The sequence below is a fragment of the Protopterus annectens genome, chromosome 2.part1 (assembly GCF_019279795.1).
Source record: "Protopterus annectens isolate FY-2018-M chromosome 2.part1, PAN1.0, whole genome shotgun sequence".
Taxonomy (NCBI): Eukaryota; Metazoa; Chordata; order Ceratodontiformes; family Protopteridae; genus Protopterus; species Protopterus annectens.
This window is the reverse complement of record NC_056729.1, coordinates 1797142730-1797163981: the sequence shown is the minus strand read 5'-3', so window position 1 is coordinate 1797163981 and position 21252 is coordinate 1797142730. Positions and strand designations below refer to the sequence as shown.

Here is a 21252-nt window from a genome sequence, read left to right as displayed (position 1 = left end):
GCAAGTCTGATGTTACCAGGAACACCCGGTCTATGGACCTAAACATCTTCCATAACATAAACAGAAAAGTCTGGAACAGGTACATATCTCAGAGGGTACCACTGCTCTGGAACTGACTTCCCATTTATGTAAAACAACTCTCATCCATGTCTCTACTCAAATATAATTTGGACCAATGGATGTGAAATAGGATATTCATCCCAGGACTGACTCCTATCCTCGCAATGAAGACAGACACTGCTTTAATGCCCTACCTTCCAGTAGTGGGTCCCCTAGTGCACTGAAGGTGTTACCCTAACAATTAATCCTTTACAAATGAAAACTATTTAAAGAAAATTATGGCAAGGATAACTCAACACCTATGGGATAATGTAACTAGCTGACAAATGAGTGACATGGTTAAGCTAAAAATGTCCCACCCGTATTCTCCTAAGAACCTATGAACCCATGAACGGGACTATTTAATGACCAATGTATAAAATATAAACAAAACAAACAAAAAATAGCAAGAGGATAGGACTGGACAGTGACAAAACTACTATGTTCAAGCACTGTAGCAGACTAGCTGTTAAAATTAACTTAGTTGTTGCACATTGATAATAATAAACATTCTATAATAAAGAATATTAGGTTCTAGCCCAAGCTAGTTCTGAGCAACTCCTTTAAACTTGCTCACGCTTTCAGATTCACAAAGTTGGATTTCTACTACTAAGCAATTACTCCTATGCTGTTACTTTGATATTAAGGATTTCTTGTTAAAGCATTTATGGTATTTGAACTTTATGTTCAATGCAGAACAATATTCAGTTTAATTGGTAATAAGGCTTCTGGATTTAAATATTCTAGCAGTTACACCATCCCTACGGGGATGGAATAAAAATGGTAAATGTAGGTACATTGAGTGCATCTGACATGGAAATACAACAATGGAAAGGTTACAGCAAAAATGACATTTTTGTGGCAAATAGGCAAATATTATTACTGATGAACTCAGAAAAACAGACCACTTCCTTTTGCTGGCAGAAAAACTACAGATACCAATTCAGATTTACATACACAGATAAGTTGAGAAAAGATAAATTGAGAAAATCAGCCCAAGAATATGATTATTGAAGGACATTAAATCAGATGCTAAGAGCTGGGACTACATGTGAAATAAATTATGAAACTACACAAAGGTTACTAACATTAAACAAATGGCTATCCGAAATTGTCTTAAATACAGCCAGCTCTGGCAATGGAGGCAGCATATAAAATGTGAGTAGCAAATTAAACAATGGGCAACAGCACATAAATTCAGCAAAGTAACAACACAGTACACAATGTGGTTTGAAGAGAATGGAGTGCAGCACAGCTAAAACCCTGTTACAAGTATCCCGGTAAACACCTTACAGCTCACCAATGTACATTTAAGCCACAAGAATAATATTTTTGTGGAGGAATTTGATAGATTCTAAGAATGTGTTTAAGTAAAAAAAAAATGACAGAAGCGTGTGTTTAAGAAAAGGAGACAAGCTGAATAGAAATTTTACACTGATCATTTAAATATTTTCCTAGGAATGATTCAAATTCAGTGCTCATACCAAACCTTTCCATTAATTACCGGGCAAAGATTGCCCGGAGGAAGTTAGCCCATAATGCTGAAAATGACGACAAAAGGCCAGCAAGGGAATTTTAGGTTCATAGGTTCATAGGCAAGTGCTAGGCTATCTGCCCAAGGGCATCTATAAGCCTAGCCAGAATGTGTTGGCTTTTGCCGCCCCCTTAGATTAGTTCCCTGTGCCTCTGTCCAGTACAGCCATTAGTTCCCTGTGCCCCTGTCCAGCAGAGCCACTGCAGTGATCCCTGGGGTAAAGTTTCTGTTTCCCATCCATTCGTCAAGGTTTCTCTTAAAGAGTGTTAGTGAGGGGCTCTGCCTAATATAGATTGGAATCCTGTTCCAAAGCATGGGGAGACTCTGGGACAGGAATCTATCCCTCCAGCACGTCCTATTTATCGTTGTGGTGAGGTTAGATCCCTAGAGCATGTGGCTCTTGGGGATAGGACTGATGAAATTATCAGTAAAAAAGACATTTAGAAACATGATTAACCAAGTTTTACAACCAATCAGTTTTGTATGGAAATAACACAGGAGAACATTTAAAGGCAGTAAAACAGAAACAATCCCTTTAAAACAGTGAAATGGACTGGCCTCAGCTTGCTTGGGAGCTGTTGAATAACTTGAATTCATTCAGACTGTGCAAAAGTAAAGTACATTCATTCTGAAAGTGAAGCTACAGCTAGAGAAGGTTGTTATGAAACATGAAAAAAATGAAGTAAAACTAAAACATGCTAGAAACAGAACATAAGATCGAAGGTTTTACTGAATGTTTTAGTACTTTTGTCTGATGTAAGGAAAATGACTTCATGTAAATGATCAAAGTCACACAGATCAAAGAACCCTTGTATTTTCAGCAATGGCAGACCTATGCCACATACTACAGCTGAGCTGAAACAGATAAGAACATGTAGCAGCCGCCAAAGAGATGGGTTGGGTGAATGTTTAACAAGATATTAAGGGTGATGTTGTATGAGCCTGCAGAACAAGATGAAAAACAAATGACTTTTCTTTTGACTAAAGGGAGATGCCACAGCTAAATTTCTCCTTTGACCTGTGTCTTATGGCTGACTTACTGGTTGTTTTGCTGTTCTTACCCTTTGACCTACTACATGCGCGCTTACCCCAGAGGACTAATACGTATTGCAAAAGAAACCTGTGAAGAAGCAAAGAGATCTCACTGTAGTGTAGTAAAATCAAAAAAATCCAGATGCTGAAGAGATTAGAAGGCATACTGCAAAGAGTATAAGAGCGCATGGCTGATGTGCACGAAGCTCAAGCCTATAAATATAATAGTGGTGGCAGGGGTCACTGACCTTCACCCTGGGGCCCAGGTAATTGTGCTCAGTGGTGCAGGAGTCACTGAGCTTCACTCTGGGATCCAGGTAATGGTGTTCAGTGGTGGCACAGGTCATACAGTTTCAACCTGGGGTCCAGGTAATGGTGCTCAATGGTAGCAGGGGTCACTGAGCTTCATCTTGGGGTCCAGGTAATGGTGCTCAGTGGTGGCAGGGGTCGCTGAGCTTCCCCCTGTAGTCCAGGTAATGGTGATCAGTGGTGGGAGGGGTCACTGAGCTTCACCCTGTGGTCCAGGTAATGGTGCTCAGTGGTGGCAGGGGTCAATAAGCTTCACCCTGGAGTCCAGGTAATGGTGCTCTGTGGTAGCAGGGGCCATTGAGCTTCACCATGGGGTCTAGGTAATGGTGCAGTGGTCACTGAGCTTCACCCTGGAGTCCAGGTCTTCTTCTTTCTTTCAGCTTTTCCCAGTTAGGGGTCACCACAGTGGAACTCCGGTCCACTAAAGATTGGCAGTGGATGTTTACGGTGCCGAGGTGCCAGCCCGATGTCCAACCTTTAAAGAAGGCATGCCCATTCACACATGCACCTACCTGCATGTCTTTTAAACATCACTCGACCATGGGGAGGACATGCAGACTCCACACAGAAGGTGCTCCAGCCGAGAATCGAACCAGAGAACCTCTTGCTGTGAGGCAACAACGCTAACTGCTGCACCACCGCAGGCAATGGTGCTCATACTCACCATCCTTGCCACTTGTCAAGGCCCTCAGAAGTAACTTAGAAACTAGATATAATTAACTTGCAGCCATTTTTAACAAACAAATGATAACAGCTCAAAAATGAGAGATGGTAATTCATTAATGAAACCTTACTCTAAATAGACAGAAAATATAAGAAAAATACACACTTTTTTTTTAGTTCCCACCGATAAATATTGATAACTAAAAGCAAGTTGAATACTATGACAGACTTATTCAGCATCTACAGAATGAGTGAGCACTGTTTCATTTATAGATACTTTCACTTGTTTATAAATGATCAAAAAGAAGAAAATAGTTTTAATAATGTAAGCAACATGAAAACGAACAAAAACGACAAAATAATATTAAAACAGCAAAAAACTATCTATGTATATGTCACCATGAGGGGCACTTTAGTCTTTTTCACTGGTGTACTTTTTAGAATTTTTATTAACAAGACTACAGCTGCCTATCCACTCTAACAAGGAACTTATTCACAACTTTGTTAGCAAAAAAAAAAAAACAAGAAAGAAAGAGAAGAAAAAAACTTAAGAAAGAAAGAGAAAAAAAACTTACTCTCAACATCCAGACTGATATAGTTCTCTGTAAACCCAACAGTGTTGGAGGCCTTGCAGATGTACTGTCCTGAATCCTGACGGCCCACCTTTGGAATTATCAGAGTTTCATTAACCACCTTATGTTGCCAGGGTAGTGGGGATCGGAGTTTTGACCATGTTATGGTGGGAGTAGGGGTACCTGTAATGACAACCAGTTACAGTAAATTTTGACTTCAAAGACACAATGAAGTATATCTGTCAGCCAGTAGCTTATGCTGTATCTTTGCTACTAAAGTTCACATATCAGAATAATAAGAGTATCTTTTTACGTTTTCAGTGTCTGCTTCAAGACAATAAGCACTCACATAAAGAAAAAAAAAATTGTCATTTCAGAAAATACAAACATGTGTACATTTAGAGCATGACAGTTTTCCAGTACCTTACTCTGTAGATAAATTCCATACTATTACATTTCTTCCTCGTTGGCCTTTAGTATCACAGATGACAGCTGCTAAAGGCAATCGGAGGGGCAGTCGGGGAGAAGAACCAATGCTTTGCAAATGACTGTAAAAACACACCTGCTTAAGAGGTGGGGTTGTAAAATGGGCTTGCATTCAGCTTGTATCAAGAAAGGGGCTTAACACTAGCAGCTGTGAAGCAATAATACTCGACCAAGGTGGGAAATATATATTTATGTTTTCCTGAATGCTGAAAAGTTTCAGCTGGCAAAGCAAATTTATAGTGGACACCTTGGGAGGAAAGCACCTATGAAAAGTATTACTCCATCAATAAGTAGTGACCACAAATAAATCCCAATATTGTAAAAAAGTTAATGACATATAATCAAACCTGACAGCAGTGTTCAAGTAATGAAACTTTGCAGGGAACTTTCACACACAGGTGACCAGCTATCATAAAATACCACATATAAATTAAAACGGATGTTAATATCAGGGACAAACAATTCAACAATACAATCCTCAACAGATAACATGCATTCATTTAGTTTCTTCAAAATAATAAGATACTTCTTATGGAAGGAACCAAAATGGTAATGTATTTTTACTTGTTAACTGGGTAAGCCCACCAGACAGATGTATTTAATCATTTTTGTGGGTGACAATGGAGCACAAATGGCAAATGCAGACAGGCAAAATAAAAACAGCACAATACAATGAATCTCATTAGCCTCTCATAGCCTTAATCCTATGTGTTAAACTACCAGACAGCACTGAACTTCTCAAAACATTTAAGGTAACTTTGAATAGTAATTGAAAGTATTGTTAATGCAGATTCTTTTGTTCAAGTTTAGAATTTTAGTTCCAGGTCATATTTTCTGGTTGAGGTATTAAAGTTAATCATCTGTGACTGACAACTCAGAGATTAAAAACTTTTTCCTGCCCCTTATGTACAACACTGGCATCTAGTTTGATCACAAGCATCACAACAGAAGAATCAAACTTCACTGAACAAAGATCTGCAAATGCACAGAATAAGGAAGTGCATAGCTTGAAAGGCAACTAAACTAAAATACATGCAATAAAACAAATAGCGCTGATCTATTATTTGAAGAGAGGCATGATCTGATACACTCCACATCTCACTCAATTTATACAGCCTAACTCCAATGTCTTAACTCCTTGGATTAAAAGGCAACATAAACGTTTGCCCACAAGACAGTTCATCCTTAATATATAGTGACACAATCAATATAAGTGATATATAATGCTTGCAACTATGAACATGTTAACATGGTTTGTTTTCTTTTATATAAATGTAAGTTTGCCTATGTCATAAGTGATAATTCAAAAAAGGTGTTTTAAAATATCTACATATATTTAAATGTACATATATATATAATTTATATATATATATATATATATTTATAAATATGTGTGTGTGTATATATATATATATATATATATATATATATACACACACATATGTATGTATATATATATATATATATATATATATATATATATATATATATATATATATATATATATATATATATATATATATATAGTGGCACAGCCTTGGACTGAGAATAAATGAGTATCGATAGAGGGGCTTAGGAAGATTTCCCATCCTCCATAACTATGGATCAGCTGTACAATAAGGAATGATGATCTTTTATATGATGATTCCTTTACATTGCCTTCAAAAAACACTGTCTTTCAAGCTATTACTTATTGCTTCTATGTTTTTTTTTTGTAATTTTGCATTTGTATCACACTTTTCATTCAATTCTGCATTTGCAAACTTGCATTTGATGAAGTGTAATTTGGCAGTTTGAGAAGATGACTGATCAAGGCTAAGATATAGTAACAACTTGCTTCCTGTAGTCCAGGGTTTGATTCCTCCTGTCTTCACTTGTCTACTGCATGACCCTGAGCAAGTCACTTAACAAGATAGTGCCACGGCAAAATTGAGAAAATGGTTAAGCCTCCTCAATGGTCTCATGGACAGTATGCCTATCTTTCAACCTCATAGCAGTAAGGGGGGCTTCCCCTTCCCTATCTGCAGATTTGTCTCTGCCGTAAAGTACTAATGTGCCGTAACAGATACTGTGACAAACTGCAAAAGAAAATAGGGAATTTCAGACAAAGCTTGAAATAAAACTAAAAATACAAGGGAGCCAGCAAACTGTAGCATTCAAGATTTAACAGCTTAAATGGCTAAATAGCATTATAAACATAAAAAGGAAACAGTAACAGACCGGTTTCAGCTATAAGAAATACATAGCCTTCATCAGTGTGATAAAGAACAATAATACAATTGCTTCCTTTTCTAATCCAACCTGCGGACGAGGCTTCGGCTGATTGGTCAATCACAAATACTCATTATGCCCTGGTGGGAATAAACCTCCCAACTTTATAATCCATTTCTTTTCTTTGTTATTTAATATTTGGTGCCATCCAACTTTATTGGTCCTGTTACCAATGATTCTGTCAATCACCATAAACCTAAAAAATGCATTCTTATGTACCATTGAGTGTTTGTACAGTGCATTAGTGATTTTCTTTGTTCTCATGTCACTGTAGTGTTCCGAAATCCTCAGTCTGAGGGGTCTGGAGGTTTGTCCTACATAAAATGCGGAACAGGTACATGTGGCAAGGTAGATCACCCAATCTGTACCGCAGTTAGCAAAAAATGAGATGTCAAACACATTAGCAGTATTTTTGCTGGTGAACTGTTTAGATTTCATAACTTTTCCACAATGGGTACAGTGGCCACAAGGGACGCAGCCTATAAAAAAATTACCCATCAAAGTTGTTTGTGTGGGATCCTCCTTGCTCCTGGAGCCATGTTTATAGTGACTGAAGTGTGATCCTAGATTCCTGCCTCTTCTAATGGAAAACTGACATCTCTCCTGAAGGAAATCCAAAAGTTTATTATCCACTAGGAGGATATTCCAATGCCTTCGAACACTATTTAACAGCATATCAATGTTTCTTCCATAGATGGTAACTAAATGAATTAAAGATACATTAGCTGGTTTCCTCTCACTGTATCTCCAAAGATCTCTCCCGTCAAATGTAGACACCCAATTCCTGGCATTAAAGATGTTTCCCATTTTATAACCCCTATCCTTGAATCTGATTTTTAAATCCACCTTGTATTGTGGCTATCTCTCCTCTGCTACTTTCCTAGACCTATCTAAAGCATCTGACATGGTCCCACACAAACAACGTATCTCTGTCCTCAATAACCTATCCTTCTCACAATCAGTCACCAACTGGTTTCAGAGTTACCTGTCTGACTGCCAACAATCCGTTGTATGGCAGAATGACATATCTCCCCAACTACCTGTCTCCATAGGGGTTCCCCAAGGATCCATCCTTGGACCCCTACTCTTCTCTGTTTACACCAATAATCTAGCCTCTGCCACCAAACATGGCACACTCATACAATACGCAGATGACTCGACCATCATCTGCTCAGCCCAGTCCCTACCCAAACTGCAAAAAGTCGCACAGCAAGCCTTTTCCTCTGTTGAAACATGGTTATCCAATGCCCAATTAATACTCAACCCAAACAAAACTAAACTACTCATCTTTCAACCCACCAAACATACTCAAAACAACTCTCACTTTAACATCACAGCAAAAGACAACACCACTATATACCCAACTGAACACACCAAATTGCTAGGAGTGGAAATAGACAATAAACTAAAATTTGACATTCACATATCCATGACCATAAAAAAGTCCACAAAAAACTAGGAAAGTTATACAGAAATAAGCAATTTCTCACCAAAGCAGCAAAGATTTCAATAGCAAATTCCCACCTTATCGCCACCCTACTTTATGCCTCTCCAATATATACCAACCTAAGGCAATGTGATCTAAACAAGCTAGAGACCTGCTACAACAAAATCGCCAAATTCGCCACAGGGGCATCCTACCGTAGTCACCACTGTCTCTCACTTGCTGAACTGGGCTGGCTTGAACTCCCGCACCTCCTTCTGTGGTATCAACTCTCACTCGTACACAAACTAGTAAACCATTCACTAAATGCCCCATCCCTCCAGAATCTACTCCAACCCTATCGCACCACCAGACCACTAAGATCCAGCAACAAAAATCACTTGCAGATCACTAAAGCCAATAACTCTGCTGGTGAAGCACTATTCTCTTGTGCCATAGCCAAATTATGGAACTCACTCCCACCCACAATTACCTCCGTACCATCATGCACCCACTTCAAAACTTTACTAAAAGCGCACCTAAAAACATGCTGGCTATGCCCTTGCAACTCCCACTCTAATATCATCCACCCCATCCAACCACTACCTTTCTTTCCACTCCACTAACTACCTTGATTATAGCAAGCTCAGATGCTCATAAGCCTAGTACTTATTATACAGCAGAAACTTCTCATTGTAACATTTGTTAATGTCTGTTATGTACTTCACAGATAAAGATTCTAGTTGTCTACTGATGTACTATGCTCTTCATCTGTAAATATGTTGTAAGTAATTGCTATGTTAAATTGTTAATTGCTATGTAATCCAATGTAACTACTGTCTGTTTATTTTACTGTGGAGCTTTTCTCCCCGGGCCTCTGCTGAAAATGGACCTACGTCCAGTCAGACACTCCCGGTCAACAAATTTAAATAAGTAAATAAATAAATTGTTCGTAAGTGGCATTGTGTGAACATATACACTTCATCCGCAGGAACTGTGATTTGGGACTGTTCCTGCAAATGTGCGGTGGATGGAAGCTGGAGGCATGGAGAAGGGAGTTGTATTGGGGGTATTTGCGGTAAACCTCAGATTCCAAGGTATGGTCATTATTCCTGGTAATCCGGACATCTAAAAAGGTAATCCTATTAATGTTGTAATTAGATGCAAAATGTATGCCCTATTTGTTTTTGTTGAGGTACCCCACAAATTCCATAAGCTATTCTGCATCTGATCTCCATACTAGCCAGCAATCATCTAAATATCGTCTCCAAATATCAAACTCCTCTAGGTAAATGTTGTGTGTTATCATAAATCAGTTGTTCCTCTAGATGGGCCATGAAGAGGTCAGCATAAATAGGGGCAAAAGAAGCCCCCATGGCCATATCCTGGACCTGCAAGTAGCATTTGTTTTGATAATAGAATAAATTCTTGGTAAGAACGTGTTCCGCAAGGCAGATCAGAAAGGTATTGAACCCTGGTTGATACATTTTGGATTTATAAAGCCAATATTCCAATGCTTCCAAGCCTGCCCAATGAGGAATGTTAGTATATAATGCCGAAACATCCAAAGTGCACAATAGCCAATCTGGTTCCAACTGCATCTCCAAGATAACTTGAAGGAATTCTGTGGTATCCTGAATTCGGGACCAAACCCATTTCAGTAGTGGTTGTAGGTATTTCATAAGGAATTATGAGAGTGGCTAGGTGTTAGAACCCCTGCCCGAGACAATGAGCCTACCCAGTGGTTGGTGGAGATCCTTGTGTATTTTGGGGAGGAAGTAGATGTACTGGCTCATGCGATCAGACACAGTCAGATGGTAAAGAGTAGTATCAGTAATAATCCCCTCATCCTTGGCAGACAACAAAAATTGGTCAATTTGTTTTTTAAACCTAAATGTTGGGTCCAGTGGCATGCATGTATAATATCGCCCATCATTTAGTTGTCTGTCAGCTTCCATATTGTATTGTGTCCAGTCCGTAACCACCACCGCCCCACCTTTGTCTGCAGGTAATATAACCAGATCATGATTACTCTCCAATTCCTGTATGGGCTGAATTTCCATCTTTGAGAGATTGTTGGATTTGGCTCGGAATTCCCTGGAATGAAAGTGTAGATCTTTGAGAATGCAAGTTTGGAACATATGAAGACTGTGATGCATTGGGGATGTAAAATTGGATTTGTGATATTTGAAGACATCCTGGTAATCAAGATTAGATGTTGACTGAAAATATTGCCTTAAATCGAGTAATCTACAAAAGGAGATGATGTCTTGTGCAAGAGTATCTCCAGAGACAAAAAAAACAGGTATGAAATTAAGCCCTTTATTCTAAACATGTATCTGAATTGGTGACAAAGTAGTAGAAGAAATATTCAACACATTATTGTTGTTAGTTATTTCTGAATCATTAGTTTCAATAGTCCCTCCATACTGTCTACCTTTAGAGTGTTTTCTCCCTGCTGTCCTTTGTCTGCACCTAAAGGGACCTGCCTGTTGCTTCTTTTGGATGCAGGGAAATCTGGGGCATGCTGTGTATCTGGGTCCATACCTGATGAGGACTCATCCCCTGAGCTGTCATAACTGGATGAAGTGGGCCCATACCTTTCAATCTCTTAGAGCAAAAAATCTGGACAAAATCTAATATGTTGGGGGAACAAATAGGGACAGATTTTAAAAATTCCTCTGACAAACTTAGAAAGTTGATAGAATAATAGGTTTTACATTAGCATGAATTTTCTGAAGGATGTGGAGTCTTAAACTCAAATATTTGTCGATATTTAATGACTTCAGTTCCCAGGTATTTGCCAGACAGGTGCAGAATTTAAGAGGAACACACCAAAAATATGAAGCAAAACTCTGGACATTCTGTGAAAATCTGTACAGTTGACAGGTATGAATGGATCTCTTCAGGATTGACCTGGGTAATTTCCGCTTGACCACCTTTCTGTTGGGGTTCTCAAACCTAACATGTTTATTGGCGGTAAATGTATTCCCCATAACATAGTCAGCCAGGTCCCTCTGGAACTTGCGCATTTTTCTTTCTTTTAATTGCTGTTCTAGATTTAATAATTCCTGGCTGAGTTTGTTGAGGCATGTAATGTAAGAGGACTGTCCCTTAAATTTCTTAATGTCTTCACACATCTTAGTTACCTCCATAATGTCTTTGTCAATAGTTTGTTCATAATGAGTAGCTAAAACTTCCACAAAGCCCATAGAGGCTGTGGCCCATTGTTCTGTTAGTTCGGTATCAATGTTATGGACTAGGGGTTGTATACGTACTCTAAGGCCCCTTGGTGAAATACCTTTGGTTAAATAAGCCTTAAAAAGCTTCGAGTGCCACACATTGGTACGTAAGGACCTCACGCTTTTATTTAGTCTGAGGAATTGTGCTTCACATGTGTTATCAGGTTGTAGATTTTCAAGCCCATTGTTCTGGTTGGTTGTGTGACCCAAACCAAATATTCCCAGATCGTCTTGATCTGATGATAATTCCTGTAGTAACCTAGTTAGATCCATTAGTAGTAGAAAGTCAGAAAAATTAAATACATATATATATATATATATATATATATATATACATATATATATATATATATATATATATATATATATATATATATATATATAAAATGTTTATGTGTGTATACATGACCGCTGACCAATGCCTGCCTTTTCGGACAGGGGGATATTATGGGAAACTGAGTCTAGAGGTATAGTCTCCAGGATTTAGTACTTATGCTCGAATATATAAATCACCGAACTGCTATTAACAGAACACTAACCACCGAATACACAGTTAAACGAAAACATATTCCACCGACTCACTAATCACCGAAAATAACACAACGGCAGAAAACTGCAGCAAAACTCAAGTGAATCCTGTACATAACGAAGTGTAACAAAACCACTAAATCTTCTTTTATGCAGGGGGGCAAGCTCCCCTGCACCCCTCATGTGGGGGGCTGTGCCCACCACACCCCCCCTTCTTTATATTCTCACTCCAAGGTCACACTACAGTGGGGAAAAGGGAGTTCTCCCTTAACCGCTCCATAGTGCGACTGGCACTCTTGCAAATATGAACGGAAGTCTTGTTACACTTCGTTATCTACTTACAACGCATAAGTAAAGCCTTTGTAAACTGAATTCTGTGTTTATATTTCTTTGTTAGCACGAGTGTTGAGCTTTGTACATGGGATGTGTGTTTTGTGCTTACGCTACAGGATTCACTTGAGTTTTGCTGCAGTTATCTGCCGTTGTGTTATTTTCGGTGATTAGTGAGTCAGTGGAATATGCTTTTGTTTAACTGTGTATTCGGTGGTTAGTGTTTGGTTAATAGCAGTTCGGTGATTTATGCATTCGAGCATAAGTACTAGATCCAGTCTCCAATATAGGAGGGACCAGAAGAAATAATCTTTGGTTGCCCAGAAATAGGTATCCAGAGAAAAATAGCAATATCCTCGGTATAGATTGTTAATAATCACAAAATATCTTGATAAGATATATTGTCATCAGGACAAAAATAATATGTCCCTTCACACAATGTGAAGTATACATAGCAGTGCTACGTTCATTAAGAGAGAATCCATATATTCAACATAGAAATCATAAATGGACAATGTTATCCCCTGCTTCTGGATCAATAAACATAGCCGATTTGTTCCATAAGGACTATTTGGAAAGACCCAAATCTATTCATAAATAAAGGCAGTGCTACGTCCATTTATTTATAACTAATGCCCACCTTCAAATGCAAGCGAACAATTATAGCCGTTGCTGTGACCATATACGTGTCTATAGTTTTAACCATACACCTAAGGGACAGCTAACGTCCCAGAGACCATTATCTGGGTCAAACCAATAGTTCTTCAAATGTAGAATAAAAAGCCCACTACCATGTTGTTCAAAATGGCAGCATTGGATTAGCAATCACCTGCATTCATATCTACAAATTTCCCAAAGCATTAATAGGATCCAACCATGTATACAGGAGATTATTATGACAGAATTATAAAAATGTATGCAAAAAGGGTAACTGGTTTGTACATACTTGGACATAGCACTGCCTTTAATCTTCATTTATGAATAGATTTGGGTCTTTCCAAATAGTCTTTATGGAACAGACTATGCTTATTGATCCGAAAGCAGGCGCTAACATTGTCCATTTATGATTTCTATGTTGAATATATGGATTTTATCTTAATGAATGTAGCACTGTTGTGTATACTTCATATTGTGTGAAGGGACATATTGTTGTCCTTCAATATATCTCATCGGATATTTTGTGATTATTAACAATCTATACTAAGGATATTGCTATTTTTCTCTGGATACCTATTTCTGGGCAATCAAAGATTATTTCTTCTGGTCCCTTCTATATTAGAGACTATACCTCTAGACTCAGTTTCCCATAATATCCCCCTGTCCGAAAAGGCAGGCATTGGTCAGTGGTCATATATACACACATAAACATTTCTTTATATATATATATATATATATATATATATATATACATATATATACATATATATATATATATATATATATATATATATATACATATACATATATATATATATATATATATATATATATATATACATATATATATATATATATATATATATATATATATATATATAAAATAATTTTTCTGACTTTCTACTACTAATGGATCTAACTAGGTTACTACAGGGATTATCATCAGATCGAGACGATCTGGGAATATTTGGTTTGGGTCACACAACCAACCAGAACAATGGGCTTGAAAATCTACAACCTGATAACACATGTGAAACACAATTCCTCAGACTAAATAAAAGCATGAGGTCCTTACGTACCAATGTATGGCACTCGAAGCTTTTTAAGGCTTATTTAACCAAAGGTATTTCACCAAGGAGCCTTAGAGTACGTATACAAACTCTAGTCAATAACATTGATACCAAACTAACAGAACAATGGGCCATGGCCTAAGAAAAAGCCTCCATGGGCTTTGTGGTAGTTTTAGCTGCTCATTATGAACAAACTATTGACAAAGACATTATGGAGGTAACTAAGAAGTGTGAAGACATTAAGAAATATGAGGGACAGTCCTCTTACATTACATGCCTCAACAAACTCAGCCAGGACTTATTAAATCTAGAACAATTAAAATAAAGAAAAATGAGCAAGTTACAGAGGAACATGGCTGACTATGACAGGGGGAATCCATTTACCATCAATAAACATGTTAGGTTTGAGAACACCAACAGAAAGGTGGTCAAGCAGAAATGACCCAGGTCAATCCTGAAGACACCCACTTCATCCAGTTATGATACCTCAGGGGATGAGTCCTCATCAGGTATGGAACCAGATACACAGCATGCCCCAGATTTCCATGCATCCAAAAGAAGCAACAGGCAGGTCCCTTTAGGTGCAGACAAAGGAGAGCAGGGAGAAAACACTCTAAAGGTAGACAGTATGGAAGGACTATTGAAACTAATGATTCAGAAATAACTAACAACAATAATGTGTTGAATATTTCTTCCACTTCTTTGTCACTAATTCAGATACAAGTTTTGAATAAAGGGCTTAATTTCATACCTGTTTTTTTGTCTCTGAAGATACTCTTGCACAAGACATCATCTCCTTTTGTAGATTACTCGATTTAAGGTTATATTTTCAGTCAACATCTAATCCTGATTTCCAGGATGTCTTCAGATATCACAAATCCAATTTTACAACCCCAATGCATCACAATGTTCATATGTTCCAAACTTGCACTCTCAAAGATCTACACTTTCATTCTAGGGAATTCCGAGCCAAATCCAACAATCTCTCAAAGATCGAAATTCAGCCCATACAGGAATTGGAGAGTAATCATGATCTGGTTATACTACCTGCTGACAAAGGTGGGGCAGTTGTTGTTATGGACTGGACACAATACAATATGGAAGCTGATAGACAACTAAATGATGGGCGATATACATGCATGCCACTGGACCCAATATTTTGGTTTAAGAAACAAATTGACCAATTTTTGTTGTCTGCCAAGGATGAGGGGATTATTACTGATACTACTCTTTACCATCTGACTGTGTCTGATCGCATGAGCCAGTACATCTACTTCCTCCCCAAAATACACAAGGATCTCCACCAACCACCGGGTGGGCCCATTGTCTCGGGCAGGGGTTCTATCACAGAACCACTCTCACAATTCCTTACGAAATACCTACAATCATTATTAAAATGGGTCCGGTCCTGAATTCAGGATACCACAGAATTCCTACAAGTTATCTCTGAGATGCAGTTGGAACCAGATTGGCTACTGTGCACTTTGGATGTCGCTGCATTATATACTAACATACCTCACTGGGCAGGCTTGGAAGCATTGGAATATTGGCTTTATAAATCCAAAATGTATCAACCAGGGTTCAATACCTTTCTGATCTGCCTTGAGGAACACATTCTAACCAATAATTTACTCTATTATCAAAACAAACACTATTTGCAGGTCCAGGGTATGGCCATGGGGGCTTCTTTTGCCCCTATTTATGCTGACCTCTTCATGGCCCATCTAGAGGAACAACTGATTTACGATAACACACATAACATTTACCTAGAGGAGATTGATATTTGGAGACGATATTTAGATGACTGCTGGCTAGTATGGAGATCAGATGCAGAATACCTTATGGAATTTGTGGGGTACCTCAACAAAAACGAATAGGGCATACATTTTACAGCTAATTACAACATTAATAGGATTACATTTTTGGATGTCCGGATTACCAGGAATAATGACCATACCCTGGAATCTGAGGTTTGCCGCAAATACCCCCAATACAACTCCCTTCTCCATGCCTCCAGCTTCCATCCACCGCACATTTGCAGGAACATTCCCAAACCACAGTTCCTGCGGATGAAGTGTATATGTTCACACAATGCCACTTACGAACAATACAAGGAGGATTTAACCATCAGATTCAAGGATAGGGGTTACAAAATGGGAAACATCTTTAATGCCAGGAATTGGATGTCTACACTTGACAGGAAAGCTCTTTTGAGATACAGGGAGAGGAAAACAGCTAATGTACCTATGATTAATTTAGTTACCACCTATGGAAGAAACACTGATGTGCTGTTAAACAGAGTCTGAAGGCATTGGAATATCCTCCTAGTGGATAATAAACTTTCGGATTTCCTTCAGGATAGATGTCAGTTTTCCTTTGGAAGAGGCAGGAATTTAGGATCACACTTCAAGTCACTATAAACATGGCTCCATGAGCAAGGAGAATCCCACACAAACAACTTTGATGAGTGATTTACTTATGAGCTGCATCCCTTATGGCCACTGTACCCCACTGTGGAAAAGTTATGAAATCTAAACAGTTCACCAGCAAAAATACTGCTAATGTGCTTGACATCTCATTTTTTGCTAACTGCGGTACAGATAGGGTGATCAACCTTGCCACATGTACCTGTTCTGCATTTTATGTAGGACAAACCTCCAGATCCCTCAGATGGAGGATATCAGAACACTACAGTGACATGAGAACAAAGAAAATCACTAATGCACTGTACAAACACTCAATGGTACATAACAATGTATTTTTTAGTTTTATGGTGATTGATAGAATCATTGGTAACAGGACCAATAAAGTTGGATGGCACCAAATATTAAATAACAAAGAAAAGAAATTGATTATATAGTTGGTAGGTTTATTCCCACCAGGGCTTAATGAGTATTTGTGATTGACCAATCAGCCGAAGCCTCATCCACAGGTTGGATTAGAAAAGGAAGCAATTGTATTCTTGTTCTTTATCACACTGATGAAGGCTATGTATTTCTTATAGCCGAAACCAGTCTGTTACTGTTTCCTTTTTACGTTTATAATGCTATCTAGCCATTTAAGCTATTAAATATTGAATGCTACAGTTTGCTGGCTCCCTTGTATTTTTAGTGCAATTTGTCCTTTTGGAGCCGTGCAGTTGCCGTACTTGCAGGGGCTGCTATTTTTCAAAGCTTGAAATAAGCCAAAAGCTTAGGTGGAGTAACACGATAACAAAAACAAATAAAATAGAAAATATATATATATATATATATATATATATATATATATATATATATATATATATATATATCTGTGTGGGTCTACTTCATTTGGTCACGGTTGAAAATGATTTCAGGCAGCCCACTTCAATGAAAGCTCATTTGACTGAAAGCTCATTTGGTCGAAAAGGAAGCATAGCCCCTGTCCCACTGCAGTGTAACCCTGGAGTGAGAATATTAAGTAAAGGGGGGTGTGGGGGGGCATAGCCCCTCACATTTTGCGAATAGTTTTTACCAAACATATATATATTAATGTATTGTTAATGGATACACCTTCATATAACAGTGAATACACAACTATGTGGGGGGTTATGCCCCTCACACCCCCCAATGTGGGGGTCTGTGCCCCCCAGACTCCCCTGTACTTATTATTCTCACTCCAGGGTCACACTGTAGTGGGGCAGGGGCTATGTTTCCTTTTCGACCAAATGTAATTCGACCAAATGAGCTTTCAGTCAAATTAGCTTTCAGTGAAGTGGGCTGCCTGAAATAATTTTCAACCAAATGAAATTTGACCAAATGAAGTAGACCCATATATATACATATATATATATATATATATATATATATATATATATATATATATATATATATATATATATATATATATATATATATATATATATATATATATATATATATATATATATATATAAAGCCAAAAAGCATATACGAACTTCAGAAGCAAACAAACACAGGAGTGAAATAAAAGGAGTGATATGTATATCACTTTTCCTTACTAAATGATCATTAAATAAGATTGGCCTAAATAAAAGAAATAGTTTTATGGTAGGTATGCTTAAAATCTGTTGAAGCCATCTTTTAGTTTTGTTGAAGAAGGACAAAAAGAAAAGCACAAGAAATGTAGCCTTACTTCAGATAAGTGAACTTCTCACACATCTGAAATTATTGCTTGCAGTTGTTAGCTGTTATATACAGGAAAGGACACAAATGCAACACTGTGGGCTGGGAAAATCAAGGACATTACTTTCCTCTGTGCAAGTTCCTATGGCAGAAAATATCCCGAATGTAAGATTCAGTTCTATAAAACCGCTAGTCATTATCTATTACCTGAACCTTTTTGCCATCTCTGAATTCTACCCACTCCATCAGTACTTTTACAGGTTCATAGGTGTGTACTAGGTTAATGGCCCTGGAGCCTTTACAAGCCTAGCCCATAGGACTACCCTGGCAATGTGACACCCAACCTTAGTTTCCAGTGCCTCTGTCGAGTACAGCCACTGGAGTTATCCCCAGGGTGAATTTTCTATTTCCCATCCACTCATCAAGAGTTCTCTTGAAGAGGGCCATGGTGCTCTGTTTGACATGTATGGGAAATCTATTCCACAGAATGGGCAATCTCTAGGTTATGAACCTGTCCCTCCAGCACGTTCTGTTGATTGTGGTAATGAGACTGAGGTCTCTGGAACACAAATTCTGATATCACTTTATGCCACTGCAAAAACTAAAAGCGAGACAATAATTCCAATACTGAAATATTAAAAAGTGGCAGCAGAGAGCGGACAGGACCTCCTGAAGGAAAGAGTGACATACATAAGGTTATTCTGTAAAAAACATGAGTGTGTGTGTGTGTCTGTGTGTGTGTGCGCCCGCGCGTGTGTGCGAGTGGCCATTAAGTAGGACAGGAGAGAGAGATGGAGAGTGGGTAAGGTGCACAACAAATGGCTTGTTTACTTAACTACTTAAGATTCCTGGACAAAGGCCCCATATCTGAAGCAATTCCAAAGCACTGATGCTATGGATTAAATTTTACAGTGCTTCTAAAGGCTGGTCACTCTATTCAGTCACTCCTTTAAGTATAACAGAAATAAGTGTATTTTTTTATGTTTAAATTTGTTTTTTGACAAAGTTCTGGTAATACTTGATATAAAAGTTTGCTACCTTTGGAAAGATGGCTTCTGATTTGGGGAAAGTGATAAGGAGATGTTTACTTGAGAGGTAAATGGAGCCTGATGTGCGCCTCATGGATGCTGAACCTTAGACAAATAAAAAGAGTAACTGACAAATGATTATGAGGTTACAAAACTCAGATATGGGAGGCATCCTGAAAACAGTCAGCCAGGAGATAAATGCTGTGCTTGGAGCTGTGAATCATTAACCACAGCAGCTAGACTCATCTGGGGATGAGTCAGGTGTGTTCCAAACAGAAGAGTACGACTCCATGGTGCCACTTCAGCAAATAATGGCTTTGTGCAAAATAAAATAAATGTAACTAAGCAGCCAAATAGTTTAACACAGTGCAGAAATTAGTTATGCTGGAAGACAGAGCAAAGTGAAGAAATTTGTGCTGAAGTGGAATTTTACAAGGTGAAAAAGGATTTGACTATTTGAAAATTGTGAAAACTATGGCAGTAAAATGAGATGAATTTTCTAAGAGATCACTGGCTATTGAGAAAAGTTTACAAACTGCCATTATTAATTATTATTCTTACTATTACTATTATTACTAATATTACTATTATTGTTTAGTTGTTCACCAAGCAAACCCAATGAAGTCTAGGGGAGTCAAACACTGGTCTACAAGAAGCAGTTTGTGAAGAGCTTACAGCTTCAGTCTTCAGTACTGAGAGGTGACAGTGAAGAAAGGGGCTAAAATAGTGGATGTGGTGGTGTAATTAGTAATGAGTTTACCTCACAGACACAGGATACAGGATTTGACTTTCACCTTTGAAAGGGTAATTGGCTAGGCTCCAAATGGCCCACAAGGGCAGCTAACCCAGGACTTATCAATGAACCTATGAATCTTGGTTTTGCAACAGCTACAGAACAAATTACTATTCATATAATCAGTTAATTAAATGCATTAGTAGCCAAGAAAACCTGTGACTGTTACAGAATGATTCAGATTCAATTTCCACTTAGTACCAGAAAGAGCAGACTTTATTGCAGCTTAGCAACTTGGAATGAGGATAATAGTAGATGTAAAATTAATATTTGTGGATCATAAATTCCCACCGAGTACCATACAGCAATGGGCAGGTTTCAGTTGCCATAAAAGAATGCTGAAGTTATGATACAAGTCATTATTTCTAGTGACGCCTAAAGCATTTTTTTCCACCAGGAATGCAACTGCTCACTTTACCTGATTCTTGGCTACAAAGGGTGATATAATACCTGGACTGCCTGAGCAAGGAATTCGTGGACAGGAAAAAGGTTAAAAGCTAAAGGTAATGACTGCTTGAACATTACTTAACATGAAGACAATGGACTACTAGAACCTGAAGAAGGAGAAGGTGAGGCACTGATTACAGGTACCCTGGGAAGTATGTAATGACAATTACCTGGCTACCTGAGTAGATTTTAAAGCATGAATAAATTATGGTAATGCCAAGCATGAAGGCTAGCATACACAACAGGGATTAAGCACAGCCTTCTGACTGTCCTTTTTGTTGAAATGAAGCTGCCCAATGATTGGCTCAGGGTTCTTACAGTTTTCAAAGAGGAGGGAACATTTAGATGGTGCAGTTAGATATTGTGATATTCCTGAACATGTATTTATTACGAAAAACAGAGACCTCACATACAGAACAGTTTTAAACAGGACAAAAAAGGTCCTTTACCTAGTAGTGCAATAAGTCTGTGTGATTCTTTTCAACCTGCATTTATTAATCAGTTCTGAACTGTATGCAAAGTTATTACTGCACTCCCACTGAAAATCCTTTGAACATAGATGACTCATGGACTTAAAATGGGGCCTGATGCTCAGGGAGGATAACTCTGTTATTGATGTTTGTTCAGTTTTTCATAATCTTTTG

The 21252-nt window shown here is 38.1% G+C and overlaps 1 protein-coding gene across 11 annotated transcripts in view; it reads right to left on the bottom strand.

Moving 5' to 3' along the window:
• The window catches only part of HSPG2 (heparan sulfate proteoglycan 2), a 2126006-nt gene that overhangs the window by 378225 nt on the left and 1726529 nt on the right, over positions 1-21252 (bottom strand). For all 11 annotated transcript variants that reach the window (XM_044063227.1, XM_044063230.1, XM_044063231.1 and 8 more), the window contains one exon: positions 4213-4392. In XM_044063227.1, the coding sequence (XP_043919162.1) occupies positions 4213-4392 (180 nt within the window). The remainder of the gene's footprint in view (positions 1-4212; positions 4393-21252) is intronic.